Genomic DNA, 23,103 nt, shown 5'->3' on the forward strand with positions numbered 1-23,103 from the left:
CTATTTAGTCATAGTTGATTGAGTACATGCTTCAGCATATCATTGGAAGCGAATTACAATACAGTTTCATAAAATATAACAGTAAAATTAAACAGGCAGAGTACATCAAGAGGTCCTCATCTGCTCATCAAGAGGTCCTCATCTGCTCTCAACTGTTATTATGTTACCTGATACAAGCATCCAATACCTAACTATTCTTACTGTTTCACAAGTTTTAATGAGAAGCTGCAGTACTTTTACTGCATAAAACAAAATTGCACTTAGAAGTTAGCATTTTAATTCTTCCAGCTTACTCAAGAGATGCTTGAGACAAAAAGGGTCCCAAATTATATTATCTTAAACTAGTAGCAATTAATTTACAAAGTGTATAAGGTAATGGAAACGGTCTTGAAAAGGCAGATCCCAGTAAAGGAGCTGCAATAGTTTTAAGAAGTTCAGTTCTTTCTTATTTGTACTCAAGTTTTATTTTTCAGATAGCTTCCCACAATAACAAATTAATAGCAATTTCAAACATGGGTCATTCCATGCCAAGTGGTCTAAAATTAAAAAACATTCCCACCATCATGTTCTCCAATTTTGTTCAAATTTTATCTGTTGCGCGAGTCAGGTGTTAAACGAAGTTTCCCAAAATTTGAGGTCTCTAACTGCAATAGTTGCAGATCTAGACCCCCTTTTCTGAAAGGTTGTCAGTCCATGAGCGCGCAACATTTACCAAAATGCCATTTTTTGGGTCTAATAAAATCCAAACACATTTATAAGAATGGATACAAAATTCAAATCCTGTACAGTTTTTGATGCTAATTCCGATGAAATACATTTTAACATTATGGATGCAAAATCCAGTCAAACAAGTTGACTCAAAGTGTGCATCAAAATTGGTCGCGACTCATCGGAACATATTTGGACCAATATTCAGACCGCAACAACTTCCATGCAAACAAAGATACGGACTTGAAATTTTGAACAAGCATTATGCTTGTGCTGGACATAATACTGCCAGATTTGCAACTAACCATATCAGTGTTGTAGAGCACAATTTTCTCTTTCAGATGATACTGTTCACAAGCTGATTCAGGCAGACTCTTTTTTAATAATTGGCTTTGAACATTGGTACATTTTACCATTTGTGCTGACAGTGCCAACTTTGAAGAGATCCTGCAGGGCGGTTATAGATGCTGGTTAGTTGCTAATCTGGCAGTATTATGTCCAGCACAAGCATAATGCTTGTTCAAAATTTCAAGTCCATATCTTTGTTTGCATGGAAGTTGTTGCGGAACTATTGTTAGTAATATGTAATTTATCTTTAAAATCAAGCGTGGTACCGGAAGATTGGAGGATGGTCAATGTAATGCCGATTTTTAAAAAAAAGGTTCCAGAGGAGATCTGGGAAATTATAGACCAGTGAGCTTTATGTCAGTGCCGGGCAAAATGGTAGAGACTATTATAAAGAACAAAATTACAGAGAATAATCAAAAGCACGGATTAATGAGACAAAGCCAACATGGATTTAGTGAAGGGAAATCTTGCCTCACCAATCTACTACATTTCTTTGAAGCGGTGAACAAAGGGAAAATTAGGTTCTTACCTTGGTAATTTTCTTTCCTTTAGTCATAGCAGATGAAGCCATTACGTATGGGTTATGTCCATCAACCAGCAGGGGAGATAGAGAGCACTCAAACTTTCACAGTGCCCTCTTGGCCAGCTAGCTCCAATGCCTCTTCAGTATTTGAAGCTTCCAAAGCAGTATGGCAAACCGCAATGGGAATCACAAGAGCTTTCCTCACAGCGAACGATGGCCCATCACAAGGGCATGAACTCAAAGGAGGAAATGCACATCCTCCTGGAGGGAATAAACTCATCCTCCTTATTGTATAAGTGGAGGGGAACACACGCGCCTCCTGGAGGGAATCACACATCCTCCCAACACACTGGAGGGAATGAACTCATCCTCCTATTTATAGAACTGGAGGGGAACACACGCGCCTCCTGGAGGGAATGAACACATCCTCCTAAATTTAAACTGAACATGAATCCTGAAGATTGTTTTCCAACTTTCTCCCAAGGAAGGAACTTCAGGAAATTAGAACAGAACCTGAAAAACAGATTCACAGCATACAGACAATCATACAGGGAGGGCTCATGGCTTCATCTGCTATGACTAAAGGAAAGAAAATTACCAAGGTAAGAACCTAATTTTCCCTTCCTTGTCATCAAGCAGATGAAGCCATTACGTATGGGATGTAACAAAGCAATCCCTAGATAGGGTGGGAACAAGCCACACCACGCGCTAGCACTTGTGCACCAAAACGCGCATCCCTCCTGGCAGCCACATCCAGCCTGTAATGTCGGGCAAAGGAGAGCTTAGAAGCCCATGTTGCTGCACTGCATATCTCTTGAAGAGAGAGTGCTCCAGTTTCAGCCCAAGAGGAAGAAATCGCTCTAGTAGAATGTGCCTTAAAGGCTACAGGCGGAACCCTGCCGGCCAGCAGATAAGCTGAAAAGATAGTTTCTTTGAGCCAGCGGGCAATAGTGGCTTTAGACGCTGGAGACCCTCTGCGAGAACCGGATAGCAAAACAAACAGATGATCAGAAGTCCTGAAAGAGTTAGTAACTCGCAGATACTGCAGCAGAGTCCTGCGCACATCCAAAAGGTGCAGCTGGCCAAAAGATTCTGGAAACTCTTCCTCTGAAAGAGAGGGTAAGAAAATAGGCTGGTTTAAGTGAAAGGCTGAAACCACTTTAGGCATAAAGGAAGGCACGGTCCGAACCGTGACTCCGGACTCTGAAAATTGCAGAAATGGGTCTCTACAGGACAGCGCCTGGAGCTCTGACACCCGTCTCGCCGAAGTAATGGCCACCAGAAAAACGGCCTTCAGTGTCAAGTCTTTCTCCGATGCTCGCCGAAGCAGCTCAAAAGGAGATGCCTGCAGGGTTTTCAAAACTAGCCCCAGGTTCCAAGCTGGACAGGGTGCTTGCACTGGAGGTCGGAGCCGAAGCACCCCTCTAAGAAACCGTGCCACATCTGGGTTAGCAGCCAAAGACACGCCTTCCACCTTACCACGAAGGGAGGCCAACGCTGCCACCTGCACCCACAGGGAATTATAGGCCAAGCCTTTTTGTACACCTTCCTGCAAAAAGTCCAGAATCGGCGAGACAGGAGCCCGCATTGGAACAATGGCTCTGGAAGCACACCAAGACTCAAACAGGCACCAAATCCTGGCATAAGCCACGGAAGTGGACTGCTTGCGGGCTTGCAGGAGAGTGGAAATAACTTTATTGGAATAACCTTTATCCCTCAATTGCGCCCTCTCAATAGCCATGCCGTAAGACCAACGCGGCCGGCGTCCTCCATGGCTACCGGTCCCTGAGTCAACAGGTTCGGTACCAGAGGTAACGGCAGAGGAGCCTCCAGGAGCATCTGTCGGAGGTCTGCATACCAAGGTCTCCTTGGCCAATCCGGGGCGATGAGGACCACTTCTCCTGGGTGCAGCCGAATCCGCAAGAGCAGGCGCCCTATCAAGGGCCATGGGGGAAACACAAAGTAGACCCGGAGACCAAGGCATCCAACCCCGCCGAGCGAGGATCTCTCCGTCTGCTGAAGAAGCACGGGACTTTGGTATTGGCACTTGTCGCCATTAGATCCATCACGGGCTTGCCCCATTTGGCACAGATCTGCAGGAATACTTCGTCTGCCAGATTCCATTCTGCTGGATCGATCTGATGCCTGCTCAGATAATCGGCCTGCACATTGCTCTGACCTGCAATATGAGCTGCCGACAGACAATGAAGATGCAGCTCGGCCCAGTGGCAAATCAGTTCGGCCTGCGCGGCTAGTGCTCTGCACCTTGTTCCACCTTGTCGATTGATATAGGCCACCGTTGTCGTGTTGTCCGACATCACTCTGACAGCCAATCCTTCCAGGGTCACTTGAAAGGCCAGAAGCGCCTGAAACACCGCTTTCAACTCTAGGCGGTTGATGGACCACTCCGACTCCTCGGGTGTCCATAGACCCTGGGCATGCTTCCCCTTGCAGTGTGCGCCCCAGCCCTTCAGGCTGGCATCTGTTACCACTAGGCACCAAACGGGGAGCGTCAGCGGCATTCCTCGCCGCAGCATGCTGTCCGAGAGCCACCACTCCATGCTGAGACGGGCCGCAGGGAGCCAAGTAAGTCTGCATTGGTAATCCTGAGAAATAAGAGACCATCTCCGGAGTAGGGAATACTGTAGAGGTCTCAGGTGCGCTCTCGCCCAGGGTACCACTTCCATCGTGGCTGTCATCGATCCCAGCAGCTGGACAATGTCCCAAGCTCGCGGGCGGGACATCCTCAGGAGCAGACGGACCTGATTCTGAAGCTTGCACCGCCTTAGCTCGGGTAGGAACACATAGCCAGAGACTGTGTCGAACCTGGCCCCCAAAAACTCTAGAGATTGTGAAGGGGACAGGTGACTTTTGGCCATATTAACGACCCAGCCTAGAGATTGCAGTACTGAGACCACTCTGGCTGTAGCTTGTAAGCTCTCTGTTGCAGAGAGCTCTGATGAGCCAGTCGTCTAGGTACGGGTGAACCCTGATACCTTCTCGCCTGAGAAAAGCAGCTACTACCACCATTACCTTCGAAAAGGTTCGGGGAGCTGTGGCGAGGCCAAAAGGCAAGGCCCTGAACTGGAAATGTTTTCCCAACACCGCAAACCTCAGAAACTTCTGGTGTGGGGGCCAAATCGGAATGTGCAAGTAAGCTTCTTTCAGGTCTAGAGACGTGAGAAACTCTCCTGGCTGTACCCCCGGGCGGTACCTTCTAGCTTCACGGAAGCGAGGTCTGTACGAGGAGTGGACCGCCTGGCCCTTAGAGGAAGGCCTCTGCCTATCTTCGGGCAAGCGCTGGGGTTTTGGATCACCCAGGCCTTTCACAATTTTCTCTAACTCCTCACCAAATAGGAGAAGTCCTTGAAAAGGCACCGTCACCAACCTTTGCTTAGAGGCCATGTCCGCTGCCCAGTGTCGTAGCCACAGACGACGGCGAGCCGCCACTGCTACTGCCATTTGTTTAGCTGAAGCTCTGACAAGGTCATAAAGGGCATCAGCCAGAAAGGACAAGGCCACCTCCATCCGCGGAGCCACATCCAAGAAGGGCTCCGCTCCATCTCCGGGCTGAGCCACTGCCTGTTGCAGCCAAGCTAGGCAAGCTCTCACAGCATAACAGCTGCATGCAGACGCCCGAACAGTGAGACCTGCAATTTCAAAGGACCGTTTCAACGCTGTTTCCAGCCTACGGTCTTGAACATCCTTCAGGGCAACACCTCCTTCAACAGGGAGGGTAGTTCTCTTTGTCACCGCAGTGACTAGGGCATCCACTGTAGGCATTTGAAAATGAGCCATATGTCCCTCACGCAGAGGGTATAACTGCCCCATAGCCCTGGAAACTCTCAAAGGTCCCTCGGGGTCAGCCCACTGAGCCGAAACAAGCTCTAGGATGGAGTCATGCAAAGGGAAGGCCCGAGCAGCTTTCTTGGTACTAGCCATCCTGGGATTACCCGAGGAGGCCATGCCACTGTCAGGATCTTCAATCGAGAGGGCCTGCAGGGTATCTGAAATAAGCGCTGGCAGCTCATCACGGTGGAAAATCCTCACCGCGTAGGGATCATCCAGATCCTGTGGTAAATCCGCACCTGACTCTGGTTCCTCAGACCAAGAACGTCTGTCAGAGTTCTCCGAATCCTCACACGCCGACCACAGGGGGGGGGGGGGGGGGGGGGGGGAAAGGTGCACCACAATCTGAAGGGGAATTAACCCTTCTGCACTTATCTTTAAGCCAAGCATCCGGGAAAAAAGCCTCACTGGGCAGTCCCAGGCCAGAATCCATCGGGGGGGGGGGGGGGGGGGACAATCAGAGGAGCCTCAGGCGACCCTTGAGGAAGGGCTCTTTTCATCATGTATGCTTTATGCAGCAAAAGCACAAAATCCAGGGAGAAAATCTCACCCTGGGCACCCAAATCCTGTCCGGTGCTAGCCATTCCTGAAATAACCTCATCTCGAGGTGCCCCACCCGGCTCAAGTCTCTCCGTGTCCACGGAGGCCGCGCCATGCGGTGTAAGCAAAATGGCACCCGCTGCCAGCTCAGAGCAGGAAGAAACATTGCTCGCCATGCTCGGGCCGGCTCCTACGCCAATACAGCACGATTTACAGAGCCCTGCTGCTGATTTGCGCTTGCCACAAGTGGAACAGCGCTTTACATTGTCCGCAATCATCGCCGAAAAACGGCGGTAAAATCCAAAATGGCGGTTTTGCGCCAAAATCACCCCGATCGCGGGCCCACCCCGGAGGAGGTGGAAAACACTCTTACCTCAAAGGATCTAGTGTACAACTACGATCCTACTGAAAATCAGGTCAAAAACCTCTGTTCCAGCGTCTCTGCGTTTAAAAACGCGACACAACTTTTTTTTTTTTTTTTTTTAAGCTGTGAGGAAAGCAGAGGTATTGAAAACTCCGGAGGCTCAGATGAGTGGGAAAGGCAGGGAAAGGGCGAACCTATATGCCTGCATCCACTGTTGGTGGGTAAGGACAGGGAAAACAAGGCAATATGTCCACATCCACAGAGGTATGGGTAAGGCAGGGAAAGGGCTAACCTATGTGCCTTTAAAGTGAAGCTGCTATAGCCTCCAACACCCCGGTTAACAACTGGCAAGCCAGGAACCACCTCCCGGCAGATTTTTCTGGAGCTCGAACAAGTTGCAGCCACCCTGCTAAGGGAGATAGAGAATACTGAAGAGGCAGTGGAGCTAGCTGGCCAAGAGGGCACTGTGAAAGTTTGAGTGCTCTCTATCTCCCCTGCTGGTTGATGGACATAACCCATACGTAATGGCTTCATCTGCTTGATGACAAGGAACATGTGGATAAAGGCGAGCCAGTTGATATTGTGTACCTGGATTTTCAAAAAGCGTTTGACAAAGTACCTCATGGGGCCACTATAGAATCTTGCATAGATGGGGATAACAGACGTCCTACGTAGGAACACATGACTGTCGGAAATAATAACGTTACTGGCGAAAATCATAATCTGGATGCAACCGAAGTTGACGAGGATGAGGAACCTGAGCCGCCACCTAAGATCACAGAGGCACTTAAAGGTTTGCAAATGAGATTGAAATTTCTTGAAACAGAAAAAGGTAGATTCTCTTTAGGTTTATAACAAATAGTTGATTGAAATCATTAAAAAGAAGCAAAGATACACAAATAAACAGTCAACCCTCTACATTTTTTAAACAAGAAATGAACCACTTTAAAGTACACTCTTAATTTTTCTTTGTTTATGTAAGCTTAGAAGAGACATAGCCCATTTGTTTGAATAAATACGGAGTGCATTATGTTTTCCCTTTTCAATAAAAGATTGAAACATGGTTTATATACAATATTGGTATTCTCTAGTACTTCAATTTTCACGCACATGCGAAACATATAGCAGGTACTGTATGTTGAATGCAGAAAAATGGGTTGAAATTTCTAATGCAATCCGCTTATACCGCAATGTGATTCCTTGGACCCCAAGCACTGCGTTTTAATGGGGTTGAGCTGTATTTAGACATAGCAGCCAGGCTCTCCACCATGGGTGTGGGGATGTCTCTAGTTACTCGCTTCATGCAAGGTTTGCTATTAAAGCCTCCTGTCAAATCTCCAACTGTGTCATGGGATCTCAACGTTGTCCTCACCCAACTGATGAAAGCTCCTTTTGAGCTGCTTGATTCCCGTCATCTGAAGTATTTGACCTGGAAAGTTGTATTTTTGGTGACAATCACTTCAGCTCGCAGAGTCCATGAACTTCAGGTCCCAGTAGCTGATTCACCTTAAACTAAGTTTCACTATAATGGGAAAATTAGGTTCTTACCTTGGTAAATTTCTTTCCTTTAGTCACAGCAGATGAATCCATTAACTGATGGGTTATGTCTGCCTACCAGCAGGTGGAGATAGAGCACACTGAAAAACCATAGTGCTCTAAGGACGGCTAGCTCCATCTGCCTTCAGTATTTGAAACTTCCAAAGCAGAGTGTATCCTCAAAGTTGAACAACATGAACTTCTCTCACAGGGAACGAATGCCCCAGAACAGGAGCAATAACCACACAAAGGAGGGACGATCTCAACCTTCTGTAACAGAACAGTCAACAGAAATCCTGAAGACTGTTTTCCAACTTCTCCCAATGAGGGAACATATCTGCAGGAAAAAACTGAACAAAAAACAGAGTCAGACAGGGAGGGATCATGGATTCATCTGCTGTGACTAAAGGAAAGAAAATTACCAAGGTAAGAACCTAATTTTCCCTTCCTTGTCATAAGCAGCAGATGAATCCATTAATTGATGGGATGAACAAAAACTCCCTAGTTAGGGCGGGAATATGCCACTCCACGAGCAAGCACTTGCGCTCCAAACTGCATGTCCCGCTTTGCTGCAACATTCAACCTGTAATGCCGGACAAAGGAGAGCTGAGAAGCTCAAGTAGCCGCACTACAGATCTCAATGAAGAGAGAGTGCTCCTGTTTCGGCCCACGAGGAGGAAATCGCTCTTGTGGAATGCGCTTTAAATGTGTCAGGTGGAGACCGCCCTGACAGCAGATACGCAGAAAAAATGACTTCTTGCCAACGGGCTATAGTGGCCTTAGACGCTAGAGACCCTCTTTGAGGACCTGACAACAAGACAAAAAGGTGATCAGAGGTCCTGAAATCATTTGACATTTGCAGATACTGCAAGAGAGCCCTGCGAACATCCAGAAGATGTAACTGCCCAAAAGATTCTGGAAACTCCTCCCTAGTAAAGGAGGGCAGATAAATGGGCTGGTTTAGGTGAAACGCTGAAACCACCTTAGGCAGAAAAGAAGGTACCGTACGTATGCTAGACGCCATTAGATCCGCTACGGGCGTTCCCTATTTGGCACAGATCTGAAGAAACACTTCATCTGCCAGTTCTCACTCTGCTGGGTCGATTTGATGCCTACTTAGAAAATCGGCTTGCACGTGGCTCTGACCTGCTATATGCGCTGCAGAAAGAAGCTGCAGGTGAAGCTCGGCCAAGTGGCAAATCTGAGCGGCCTCCATGGCCAGTGCTCGGCACTGAGTGCCGCCCTGGCAATTTATGTAGGCCACCGCTGTCGTGTTGTCTGACAACTCTGATAGCCAGCCCCTCCAGAGTCTTGTGAAAGGCCAGAAAATCCTGGAATATCGCTCTCAGTTCCAAGCGATTGATGGACCACCCCGTTTCCGCGGGTGTCCACAGACCCTGGGCATAGCTTCCCTGGCAATGTGCTCCCCAGCCAACCAGGCTGGCATCGGTTATCACCAGGCAGCAAGAGGGAAGCGCCAGCGGCATTCCTCGCCGCAGCATGCTGTCGGAGAGCCACCACTCCATACTGAGCCGGGCCGCAGGGAGTCACGTTAGTCTGCGTTGATAATCCTGGGACATTGGAGACCATCGTTGAAGCAGGGCAATCTGCAGTGGTCTCAAGTGTGCTCTCGTCCATGGCACTACCTCCAAAGTGGCCGTCATCGACCCCAGCAGCTGGACAGTCCCAAGCCCCCGGGCGAGGCATCCGCATGAGCAGATGGACATAATTCTGAAGCTTGCACCGTCCTTGGTCGGGTAGAAAGACAAACCCTGATGCCGTGTCGAACCGGACTCCCAAATATTCTAGAGACAGAGGGGGTCAGGTGACTTTTGGGTATATTGACGACCCAGCCAAGACACTGCAGTACTGAGACCACTCTGGCTGTGGCCAAACGACTTTCGTCTGCTGAATCCGCTCTCAGCCAGTCGTCGAGGTACGGGTGAACCCCGATACCCTCTCGCCTAAGAAAGGCAGCTACTACCACCATTACCTTGGAAAAGGTGCGGGGAGCTGTGGCAAGGCCAAAAGGCAAGGCCTGAAACTGGAAATGCTTTCCCAACACCGCAAACCAGAGGAACCATTGATGCGCGGGCCAAATAGGAATGTGCAAGTAAGCTTCTTTTAGGTCCAGAGACGTGAGAAACTCTCCTGGCTGAACCGCCGCAATGACGAAGCGCAGGGTTTCCATGCGAAAATGCCGCACTCTTAGTGCCTTGTTGACTGACCTTAAGTCGAGGATCGGTCGGAAAGACCCGCCTTTTCGAGGCACCACAAAGTAAATGGAGTAGCGATCGCAGCCGTGTTCGGCAGGAGGCATAGGGATCACCGCTCCAAGGTGCAACAAGACTTATAAGGTCTCCTCTACTGCCGACCGTTTGACAGCAGTACCGCATCGGAACTTACGTCTCTCACCGGGGCGCTGAATTCCAATCGGTAACCTTCTCTGATCAGGTCCAGGACCCACTGATCTGAGGTAATCTTGGTCCGCTCCTCGAGAAAGAGGGAAAGGCGTCCTCCTACTGCAGGAATCAAGGGATGGACTGGCGCCCCGTCATTGAGGGGGCCGCCCATTAACTCCAGGCCTTGAACCAGTCACTGCGGAACGCTTGTCCAAGCAAAAGGAGTTCCTCTGCTGAAAACGGGCACGTTGAGAAAACCCAGCAGAGCGTCCCGGGCGATACCTGCGAGCTTCACAGAAGCGAGGTCTGGAAGAGGAGGGCCACACAGAACCCTTGGAAGAAGACCTCGGCCTTTCCTCGGGTAACTGCTGGGGCTTTTAACAATTTTCTCCAGCTCTGACCGAGGCGTCCCCCTGCACTCAGACTCCTCTGCAACAGCGAGGGTCGAGATATGCGGCGCTTCCAAAATGGCGCCCGCTGCCAGCTCCATTGAGTGGGAAGAATCATCACTCACCATGCTCGTACTAGCTCTAGCGTCTAAAGAGCACATCTTACACAGCCCCGCACACAATGGGAGCAGCATTTAACTGCCTCAGCAGCCATTGCCCCAACCGGGCGGAATTAGGTAAGAAAAATGGCGGCTTCGCACCAACACTTACCCCGCTCGGAACGGCGTCTGCGGGACCTCCCCGGAGGAGCTGGGCACCACTCTCACCTCAAAAGACCGAGTCAAACGAGCTCCGGTCAAGCTGCAGGCTGAAAATAGCCTCAGAATTACACAGAATCCATGCGTACTCCTTTTTTTTAATTTTTAAACGCTGTGAGGAAAGTTGGAGGCAGGCAGCAACAGAGGTATTCCAGTAGGCAGGGGGATGGGTAAGGCAGGGAAAGGGCGAACCTATATGCCTTCAAAGTGGGCACCACCAGCCACAACACCCCAGCTTCAACTAGCAAAGCACAGGAGCCACCCCAGGCAGAATTTTTCCAGGAGCTGATCAAGCTACGTCCACACCTGCTGGGAGATAGAGAAATATTGAAGGCAGATGGAGCTAGCCGTCCATAGAGCACTATGGTTTTTCAGTGTTCTCTATCTCCACCTGCTGGTAGGCGGACATAACCCATCAGTTAATGGATTCATCTGCTGCTGATGACAAGGAAAGATTAGTTCTCCGCACATATCCTAAGTTCCTTCCTAAGGTAGTGTCGGAGTTCCATCTTAATCAATTGTTCTACCAACATTTTTCCCAAAACCGCATGCTGGCTATATATCTTGGATTGAAGTGATCCTTAGCCTTCTATCTGGAGCAGACTAAAGCCCACAGACAGTCCACCTAGTTTTTTTGTTTTGTTTCTTTTCATCTAAACCAGATGGGGTAGCCTTCAGCAAAATGCACAATTTCTAACTGGCTAGCAGACTGCATCTCCTTTAAGTATGCCCAGGCTAGGCTGACTCATGTCATGTCAAGGCTCATAATGTCAAAGCCATGGTTATGTCGGTAGCCCACTTGAGGTCAGCCTCTCCATAGAGGAGATTTGCAAAGGTGCGACATAATGTGTCCACACAGTCACATCTTATCACTGCCATGAGCAGGGTACCAACATGACAGCTGGTTCAGGCAGTCCTGAAGAATTTGTTTGGTGTCTAGAATGCAATCCATCCCCCCACCCCCAGTTTTCTTTAGTTCCAGGCTGCACTTTCACAACTAGTTTCAGGTTAGTTGACTTACAGGACTTAACGTTTCAAGTCCCTAATATCCTAGCATTTTTTTTTTCAGTTAGCCTGGTAGGTAGGGATTCCCAGCTGTGAGAATACAACAGCCTTTTTGTCCTTGGAGAAAGCAAAGTTACTCACTCATAGCAGGTGTTCTCAGAGGATAAGAAGCCAAGTATTTTCAAATACACTCCCACCTCCCCTTGAAGTTGTATTCTTTAGCTTTTTTTTTTTTTTTCTTTTTTGAAGAAAAAGAAAAAAAAAAAAAAAAAAGAAATCCACAGATAATATACATGCCTCCTCACTGGCTACAGGATACTACAGGACTGGCTTAAAAAATATTGGTCTACCAAATTCAAGCCAGTAGGAGGACTACAATAAAATGCACAGATCTCAGTGAGGCACAGAGTTATATAATAAAAACTGGTCAACATCTACAAGTTTAAAAATCTTACCACTTACCTTTTCATGAGGTAAACACTGACCCCAGTTCCATAGCCTAACTTCTTCATGAAAGGGGAGGCTGGAATCATGAAAGATGTTGGTGTTCCAAACACTAACCCTATTAAAAAAAAAAAAAAAAGTTATACATGAATCTTAAATTCATCCCAACAACAAAGTCATATCCAAATGTATTTTGTTAATAAACTGACGTGTATTTGACAGCTTAGATCCATAACTAAACAAGAAGACTAGACAATCTACAAAACTGACTCAAGTGTTGAGCCAGTTCATCACTGACACTTTTCTTAGCATTCCAACAGTAAAAGCAGAGATGATTTTTGCTTTCATCATAACTTTAAACCTGAAGGCCAAAAAAAGTAGCAGGTCAAGAACTCTCCCCAGGAGAAACAGAAATCTCTTCTAAAATAGATTTCACCATGCAGATAATACAATGCTCTTAAGAAACCAGAGATCTTTCAATTTCAGTAGAATTACCCTTTTTTTTCTTTTAATTTTACCTGCTCTATCAGAGGCAGCAAACAACTAAAGCCCTGGGAGCCTACAGATACCTGCCCAGCCAAGGGAACTGGATTGCAAAGTTGCACCCTGGGAGCCTGACTGGGATTCTGTTCCATCAGGGGAGGATGGCTTCAAGGTTGCACCATCTGCTGGAGACAGAAATGCTGAAGAGCAGAAGGCAGTACCACTCTCTATAAGGGGAGTGAAGTCAGCTCTGAACTTTTTTCTCCTTTAGCTATCAGAAGGACACAACCCACTAGTCTGGACTATTCTGGCATGGGAAATAAGAAAATAAAATTAAAGCTCCTATTTCAGCTGCTTTTCTGGGGCAATTTTATGATACATAGATTTAAATATGGTTAAGATAAAGTATAGATACATACCTGTAGGAGGTATACCTGAGTACAGCAGGCTGATTGTTCTCACAATTGGGTCGTCGTCCGCAACGGCCCAGGAGACTGGCAAATCCCTAAGAGAACAAAAAAAAACTTCTAGAACGCACCGGCGCGCGGACAGAACGAACAGCGCATGAACGAACAGCTTCCCGCCCGCAGCGCGAGTGTGCCCTCCTCAGTTTAATAAAAAGCAAAAAAGAGAATTAGAACAACTCTAAAGGGGAGGAGGGTGGGTTTGTGAGAACAATCAGCCTGCTGTTCTCGGAGAATACCTGCTACAGGTATGTATCTACACTTTCTCCGAGGACAAGCAGGCTGCTTGTTCTCATGATTAGGGTATCCCTAGCCCCCAGGCGCACTCAAAACAAGAAACATTGGTCAATTGGGCCTCCCAACGGGCGGACTGTCTATAGGGCTTTGTTCGCTCCACGTAAAAGGGCAATGCTCTCTTACAGTCCAAGGTGTGCAACTTGTCTTCACCAGGGAGGGTATGTGGACGGGGAAAAAATGTTGGCAAAACAATTGACTGGTTCAGATGGAACTCCGACATCACCTTCGGCAAGAACTTAGGGTGAGTGTCGAGGACTACTCTGTTATGATGAAACTTGATATAAGGTGCATGCACTACCAGGGCTTGAAGCGCATTGATTCTATGAGCTGAATAACAGTCACCAAGAAAATGACCTTCCAGGTCAAGTACTTCAGATGGCAGGAATTCAGTGACTCAACAGGAGCTCTCATCAGCTGGTGAGAACGACGTTGAGATCCCATGATACTGGTGGAGGTTTGACTGGGGGCTTTGACAAAAGCAAACCTCTCATAAAGCGAACTACTAAAGGCTATCCAGAGACAGACTTACCCTTGATGATAAGCACTAATTGCACTAAGGTGAACTCTTACGGAATTGGTCTAGAGACCAGACTCTGATAAGTGTAGAAGTTAATCAAGCAGGGTCTGTGTAGGACAAGAAAAAGGATCTAAGGCCTTGCTGTCACACCAGACGGCAAACCACCTCCATTTGAAAGAATAACACTTTTTTGTGGAATCTTTCCTGGAAGCAAGACTCGGGAGATACCCTCTGAAAGACTCAAGGAGGCAATTTTTAAGTTCTCAACATCCAGGCCGTGAGAGCCAGAGACTGGAGGTTGGGATGGAAGTGACCCCTCGTTCTGAGTGATGAGGGTCGGAAAACACTCCATAATACATAGCAACCCGATTGTCTGTCTGAATTAGAATGATTTGGTTGGACAGTCAATCTCTGAAAGCCTTGAGAGCGTTCCAGATCGCTCGTAATTCCAGGAGGTTGATCTGAAGATCCTTTTCTTGAAAGGACCAAGCTCCCTGAGTGTGAAGTCCATCTACATGAGCACCTACCCTAGGAGGGATGCATCCGTCATCAGCACATTTTGTGGCTGAGGAATTTGGAATGGACGTCCCATGGTCAAATTGGATCGAATGGTCCACCACTGAAGGGAACTGCAATCACATCCTCTAGATCCCGTGGCCTGGCACCACTGGGAAGCTAGGGTCCATTGAGCTGATCTCATATGTAGGCGTGCCATGGGAGTTACATGAACTGTGGAAGCCATGTGCCCTAAGAGTCTCAACATCTGCTGAGCTGTGATCTGTTGAGACGCTCGAGCCAAGGACACTAGGGCCAGGAGATTGTCTGCCCTTGCCTGGGGAAGATAAGCTCGAGACGCCCGTGTGTCCAACAGACCTCCAATGAACTCCAATTTCTGAACCTGGACAAGGTGGGCCATGGGATAATTGATTACGAACCCCAGTAGTTCTAGCACTCGAATAGTCATCCGCATGGACTATACAGCGCCTGCCTCTGAAGTGCTCTTCACCAGCCAATCATCGAGCTAAGGGAACACATGCACTCCTAGTCTGCGTAGCGATGCTGCGACAACTGCCAGGCACTTTGTGAAAACCCTGGGCGCAGACGCGAGACCAAAGGGCAGTACGCAGTACTGAAAGTGCCGAGTTCCCAACCGAAATCGAAGATACTTCCTGTGAGCTGGGAGTATCGAGATGTGTGTATAGGCATCCTTCAAGTCCAGAGAGCATAGCCAATCATTTTCTTGAATCATGGGAAGAAGGGTGCCTAAGGAAACCATCCTGAACTTTTCTCGGACTAGGAATTTGTTCAGGGCCCTTAGGTCTAGGATGGAACTCATCTCCCGCTTTCTTTGGAACAAGGAAGTACCTGGAATAGAATCCCAGCCCTTCTTCCCCTGGTGGAATGGGTTCGACCGCATTGGCCTTTAGAAGGGCGGCGAGTTTCTCTGCAAGTACCTGCTTGTGCTGGGAGCTGAAGGACTGAGCCCCTGGTGGACAATTTGGAGACGTGGATTCCAGATTGAGAGTGTATCCTAACCGGACAATTTGAAGAACCCACCTGTCGGAGGTTATAAGAGGCCACCTTTGGTAAAAAAAATATCAACCTCCCTCCGACTGGCAAGTCATCTGGCATGGACACTTTTTCTAAAGCTATCCTGTGCTGGAGCCAGTCAAAAGCCCATCCCTTGCTTTTGATGGGGAGCCGCAGGGGCCTTAGTCGCACGCCGTTGACGGGAACGAGCATGCTGGGACTCAGCCTGGACAGGCTGCTGAGAAGCAGGAGTGTACCTACACCTATTGTAGGAATAGGGAGCACTCCTCTTCCCTCCAAAAAAACCTCCTTGATGAGGAGGCGGTAGAAGACTCCCGGCGAGAGAGAGGGCCCTGAACTGTGGGAAGAGAATAGAATCCTCGAAAAAAGAGAAAAGTATCGCTCCACGGTGCGACTGCACCTCGAATACTGTGTATAATTCTGGTCACTGCATCACAAAACAGATATAGTGGAATTAGAACAGGTACAGAGCAGGGCGACGAAAATGATAAAGGGAATGGGACGACTTCCCTATGAGGAAAGGCTAAAGTGGCTAGGGCTCTTCAGCTTGGAGAAAAGACAACTGTGGGGAGATACGATAGAGGTCTATAAATTAATGAGTGGCGTGGAATGGGTAGACTTGAATCGCTAGTTTACTCTTTCCAAAAATGCTAGGGGGCGCGCAATGAAGCTACAAAGCAGTACATTTAAAACAAAATCTGAGAAAATATTTCTTCACTCAACATGTAATTAAACTCTGGAATTCGTTGTCAGAGAATGTGGTAAAAGCTGTTAGCTTAGCAGGGTTTAAAAAAAGGTTTGGATAGCTTCCTAAAAGTCCATAAGCCATTATTAAGATGGACTTGGGGGGAAATCCACTGCTTATTTCTAGGATAAGCAGCATAAAATGAATTGTACTGTTTTGGGATCTTGCCAGGTACTTGTAACCTGGACTGGCCACTGTTGAAAACAGGATTCTGGACTAGATAGACCTTCGGTCTGTCCCAGTATGGTAGCACTTATATACACCTGGACAGTTTAGGATTGGTGAATCAGGTTCACAAAAGCTGACAAACTACTAAGGACCTGAAATGTAAAAGATTCCCCTGCTTATTAGTGGCTAAAATGTCAAATCACTATGAATTCTCTTTAGTGAGTACTGTAGTACTAGCTTAGCTAGCAATTCAGATCACCTCCCACCCAAGAATTACAATCAGTTGTATGCCATCTAGAGAATGACACGGGGACAAACTTTGTCTCCGCCCCTGCCCCTGTGGGTTCTGTCTCCATCCCCGCCCCGTCCCCGTGGGTTCTGTCCCCGTGGGTTCTGTCCTCATCTACAGAAGCCTCGAACACTTATGATTTTATATTTAAATCTTTTTATTAAAATATAAAAAGGAATATGCTGTGCAACTGTTGTGTATAAATTACAAATGGAGAACAATAACAACAATGAGCAGCTATAATAACCCTCCTTCCCACCACCACCCTCTACTCTTCCAACCCCAACAATAGGTGATTTCTACTACACCAAGGAATCCTAATTCACACTGTTAAAATGTCCAGGGGTATAAAATACAGCCTGTTCTATATGCCCTAGAGGGAAAAAATATGCCCTATAAGGTAAAATTATGTATCATACCTGATAATTTTCTTTCCATTAATCATAGCTGATCAATCCATAGACTGGTGGGTTGTGTCCATCTACCAGCAGGTGGAGATAGAGAGCAAACTTTTGCCTCCCTATATGTGGTCATGTGCTGCCGGAAACTCCTCAGTATGTCGATATCAAAGCTCCATCCGCAGGACTCAGCACTTAGAGAATTACACCCACGAAGGGACACTCTGCCCAGCTCACCACCGCCGAAACGGGGGAGGGGAATTAACCCAGCTCATCCCCACACAAGTGGGGGAGGGGAATCCGTCCAGCTCATCCCCGCGGAGCGGGGGAGGGACACCACACCCGCCGATGCGGGGGGATCTGGCTTATCCTGCAACCACAACCGCGGGAGGAGCTGACTGACCCTAACACCGCCGAAGCGGGAGGGGTACAAAGCTGCCCTACAGCCGCACGAAGCGGGAGGGAGTGCCGGCAGAATTTAAATCTCAATCCAGCCCCGTAAAACGGAGGGGAGAGGAATGCAGCAGCTCACTGTAACACAAACTCGTCTCAACTCTTGAAGAATCCAAGTGAAAGAAGAACTTGAACACGAAGTCCTCCTGAAGTAACTGAAGGCTAAACTTGAACCTAAAATTCAACCAGAATATAAACAGTACAGATATCTGGGAGGGGCTATGGATTGATCAGCTATGATTAATGGAAAGAAAATTATCAGGTATGATACATAATTTTACCTTCCATATCATCAAGCTGATCAATCCATAGACTGGTGGGATGTACCGAAGCAGTACTCACCCAGGGCGGGACATAGAAATCCCTGACCGCAACACTGAAGCTCCAAACCGGGCCTCCGCCCGAGCAGCCACAGTCAAGCAGTAATGCCTGGCAAAGGTATGGGCCTTCCCCGCGGCCACCTAAGCCGCTGCAATGGCTTCCTTGCCCATCTTGCCACTGTAGGCTTAGAAGCCTGCAGACCCTTACGAGGACCTGTAAACAGGACAAACAGATGATCCGATTTCCGGAAATCATTGGTCACCTCCAAGTATCTGATGATGACTCGTCTCACATCCAGAAATTGAGAGCAGAGTATTCCTCTGGGTAGACCTCCCTACGAAAGGAAGGGAGACAGAGCTGCTGAATCACATGGAAGCGAAAAACAATCTTGGGCAGGAAGGAAGGCACTGTGCGAATAGTCACTCCTGCCTCAGTGAACTGCATAAAAAGCTCTCGACATGAGAGTGCCTGGAGCTCGGAAACTCTTCTGGCTGAAGTGATAGCCACCAAAAAGACTGCTTTCAACGTCAGGTCTTTCAGAGATGCCCTCGACAAGGGTTCAAAAGGCGGCTTCTGCAATGCTCTTAGCACCAGGTTAAGATTCCACGCAGGCACCACTGAGTGCAGAGGAGGGCGCAGGTGATTAACTCCCTTGAGAAAGCGTACCACATCTGGCTGCGAAGCCAGGGAAGCACCCTTCAGGCGGCCCCTGAAGCAAGCCAGAGCCGCTACCTGAACTTTCAGGGAACTGAGCGACAGGCCTTTGTCCAGACCTTCTTGCAGGAACGCCAACACTGAAGAAATTGGAGCAGTGCAGGGAGAAAGTGAGCCTGCTTCACACCACGCTGCAAAGATACGCCAAACCCTGGCGTAAGCAGTAGAAGTAGAGCGCTTCCTCGCTCTCAGCATAGTGGCGATGACCTTGTCTGAGAAGCCCTTCTTTCTCAGACGCTGCCGCTCAATAGCCAGGCCGTAAGACCAAAGGGGGAGGGATCCTCCATCACCACGGGGCCCTGATGAAACAGGCCCTGCTCCACTGACAGCCGCAGAGGATCGCCGACTGAGAGCCTGATCAAGTCCACATACCAGGGCCAATCCGGACCCACCAGGATTACCCTGCCGGGATGCTTTGCCACCCGGTCTAGCACCCTGCCCAACATGGGCCAGGGCGGGAACACATAGAGAAGCTCTTGTGTCGGCCACTGTTGGAGAAGAGCATCTACTCCCAGGGATCGAGGGTCCCGTCCTCTGCTGAAAAAGCGCGGCACTTGACAATTGGCCGATGACGCCTTCAGATCTAGGCTCGGCTGGCCCCAGCGCTTCGTGATGCCCAAGAACGCCTGAGCAGATAGCTGCCACTCTCCGGGCTCCAAGGTATGGCGACTGAGAAAGTCCGCCTTGACATTCATGACTCCGGCAATGTGGGCCGCTGACAGCTGTTCCAGGTTCGCTTCCGCCCACTGGCATAGATTCATGGCCTCCTTGGCTAGAGGGGCGCTCTTGGTACCTCCCTGGCGGTTGACATAGGCCACAGCCGTGGCATTGTCCGACAGGACCCGTACAGGCTTCAACACCAGTACCGGGATGAACTCCAACAACACCAACCGAATGGCTCCGAGTTCCAGGAGGTTGATAGACCACTTGCCTCTGCAGGAGACCAGAGCCCCTGCGCTGTCCTTCCCAAGCAGTGGGCTCCCCAGCCCATCAAAGAGGCATCTGTCGTGACGACAATCCACTCCGGGGTCACCAGAGGCATTCCTGCAGACAACTTGTCTGTCTGCGTCCACCAGCTCAGCGCCTTGCGCATTGCTGGGTCCAAGGGAAGGCGCACAGCATAATCCTCCGACATCGGAGTCCAGCGCAGCAGCAGAGATTGTTGTAGTGGTCTCATATGAGCCCTGGCCCAGGGCACTACTTCCATCGTGGCCGTCATAGAGCCCAACAGCTGCACGTAGTCCCAAGCCCGAATAGGAGAGGCTACTAGGAACTAGTCCACCTGAGCCTGAAACTTGACAATCCGATTGTCTGGCAGGAACACTCTGCCCACTTGGGTGTCGAATCGAACTCCCAGATACTCCAGGAACTGAGTCGGGCGCAGCTGGCTTTACTCCCAGTTGATGATCCACCCCAGGGAGCTCAAAAGAGCAACCACCCGGTTCACAGCTTTGCCGCACTCTGCATAAGAGGGGGCTTGGATCAACCAGTCGTCCAGATAAGGATGGACTTGAACTCCTTCCTTCCTCAGGAAGGCCGCGATGACCACCATTACTTTGGAGAAGGTCCGCGGAGCAGTAGCCAACCCGAACGGGAGGGCTCTGAACTGGAAGTGTCGGCCCAGTACTGCAAAACGCAGAAAGCGTTGATGAGGAGGCCAGATGGGAATATGCAAGTACGCTTCCTTGATGTCCAAGGATGCCAGGAACTCTGCTGCCTTCACTGCCGCTATAACAGAGCGGAGGGTCTCCATGCGAAAGTGCCCTTTGAGGTCGAGGATAGGCCGTACAGAACCTCCTTTCTTTGGTATCACAAAGAAAAAGGAGTAACATCCCTTGCCAAGCTGATTTTCTGGCACCGGAACGACCGCCCCCAGGCGGATCAGATTGTTCAAGGTCTGCTGCACTACCACAGCTTTGACCGGAGACTTGCAGGGAGAGAGTACAAACCCGTCTCTTAAGGGTCGGCAGAACTCTAGCTTGTAGCCGTCTCTGATGACTTCCAGCACCCAAGCGTCTGAAGTTATTGTGGTCCACTCGCCCATAAACGAGGACAGCCGTCCTCCAATCTGCACTGGGGCGTGGAGCAAGGCCCCGTCATTGGGTACGAGACCCTGGGGGAGGACCGGAGGGAGCACCTCCGGGACGGCGGTCTCTGCGAAAGGAATGCTGCTTGGGGGAGAAGTTCCTCTTGAAGGAAGAGGGGGCAGAGGAGCCCGACCTGCCCGGGCGGTACCGACGGGCTTCCTGAAACCGTCCTCTGGAGGTACCAGGGCGAGTACTAGCCCGAACCCTGACCTCTGGTAACTTCTTGCCCTTAGACGTGCCGAGATCGGTCACGATTTTGTCCAGCTCGACCCCAAAGAGCAGCTTGCCTTTAAAAGGCAATCTAGCCAGGCGGGATTTAGAGGCGTGGTCAGCAGACCAATGTTTCAGCCAAAGCCACCGCCGCGCAGAGATTGTCTGAGCCATGCCTTTCGCTGAGGCCCTCAAGACATCATACAGCAAGTCTGCCAAATAGGCTAAGCCCGATTCCAGGGCCGGCCAATCAGCCCTCAAGGAAAGATCCGAGGGGAAAGCCCGCTGCACCATAGTCAGGCACGCCCTGGCCACATAGGAGCCGCAAACTGAGGCCTGCAAACTTAAAGCAGCCGCCTCAAAGGACGACCTTAAGGCCGCCTCCAATCTTCTGTCTTGGGCGTCCTTTAGGGCCGTGCCACCTTCCACCGGCAACGCCGTTTTCTTAGTCACCGCAGTGATTAAAGAATCCACGGTAGGCCACAGATAGGCCTCACGTTCACTTTCAGTCAAAGGATAGAGGCGGGACATAGCCCTAGCCACTTTAAGGCTCGCTTCCGGGACATCCCATTGAGCCGCAATTAAGGTGTGCATGGCATCATGCACGTGGAAGGTTCTAGGCGGGCGCTTCGTCCCCAGCATAATGGCAGAGCCACCAGGGGCTGAGGGAGAGACGTCCTCCGGAGAGGAAATCTTCAAAGTGTCCATGGCCTGTACCAACAGGTTGGACAAATCCTCTGAGCTAAAAAGCCGCGCTGCAGAGGGGTCATCCGCTCCATCCGAGCGGGGATCCGTCTCCTCCAAGGAATCCGCAAAGGACCGTTGGGAGACCTCAGATACGCTGCCCTCATCTACATCGGAGGAGACAAAGTCCTCCAAGGCCTGGGAATCAACCTGAGGGCGTTTACCTCTGGGAACCTCAACCTCTTTACCAGACGAGGGAGCAGGGGCAGCGTTTTGCATAAGGAAGGCCTGATGCAGCAGCAAAACAAACTCGGGGGAGAAACCCCCTAGACTGTGTACTTCCGCAGCCTGGGCAACAGCCCTAGACGCACCCTCAACCGGCGCTCGCAAGAGCGGGGGAGAGACATGCTGCGCATCCAAAATGGCGTCCGGCGCGACACTCCGCGAAGGAGCCACGCGGGAAGAACGGCGCTTAACTTTAGTCGCTTTTGTGCCGTCGCCCAAATTAAGGGCTTTCATGGCATTAATGTCTCCAACCTCAAGGGCGGCCCAAGAAGAAGCCGTCCGAGCCGCGTGGCCGGCCAAGATGGCGGAGGCGAGGAGCGGGGGATGGGCGTTTATGGCGGGAAAAATCGCCACGCCGGAGGAAGGACCGGGACATTCATCGGCCACGAAACTGTCACCCAACAAGGGCGAATCAGGCTTTAAGACCCCCGCATCCCCTCTAGAAGCGCCCAAGCGATCCGGGGAGCGACTCTTTACGCCCTCGCCCTCCGACGCCATATGCCACGTGGAGATAAATCGGGGAATCCCCTGCCCGCTATAAAAAGGTAAAAATTACCTGCTGTCCGCTCCGAGCTGTAACGACCTGGTGTCCCAGTGAGTAGCTGCAATAAACGTTTAAATAAACGTCGAAATAAACGCCTTTAAGGACGTTCAAAAATTTTTTTTTTTTTTTTTTAACGGAGCCAGCGGGAGGGGGGAGAAAAGGAGGGACCTGGCACCACCAGGTTTGCACTTGCTCAAAAGAGCCCTCAACCCCAGGCACTCAACAAAACCTAAAAATTAGGCTTGGAGGCCTAGCCAGAGCTGCTGCTGTGTGTGACCACCACCTGCTGAGATAGAGAACATACTGAGGAGTTTCCGGCAGCACATGACCACATATAGGGAGGCAAAAGTTTGCTCTCTATCTCCACCTGCTGGTAGATGGACACAACCCACCAGTCTATGGATTGATCAGCTTGATGATATGGAAAGCATTGTTATGTTTTTTTAATCTGTGGATAAATAAGAAAAC

At 49.5% G+C, this 23,103-nt stretch overlaps 1 protein-coding gene across 4 annotated transcripts in view; it reads right to left on the reverse strand.

Moving 5' to 3' along the window:
- Positions 1-23,103, reverse strand: part of PBK (PDZ binding kinase) — a 103,442-nt gene that overhangs the window by 70,813 nt on the left and 9,526 nt on the right. For all 4 annotated transcript variants that reach the window (XM_030195546.1, XM_030195544.1, XM_030195547.1 and 1 more), the window contains exon 3: positions 12,444-12,543. In XM_030195546.1, the coding sequence (XP_030051406.1) occupies positions 12,444-12,543 (100 nt within the window). The remainder of the gene's footprint in view (positions 1-12,443; positions 12,544-23,103) is intronic.

Source organism: Microcaecilia unicolor, chromosome 3 (assembly GCF_901765095.1).
Source record: "Microcaecilia unicolor chromosome 3, aMicUni1.1, whole genome shotgun sequence".
In the NCBI taxonomy this organism is placed as follows: Eukaryota; Metazoa; Chordata; class Amphibia; order Gymnophiona; family Siphonopidae; genus Microcaecilia; species Microcaecilia unicolor.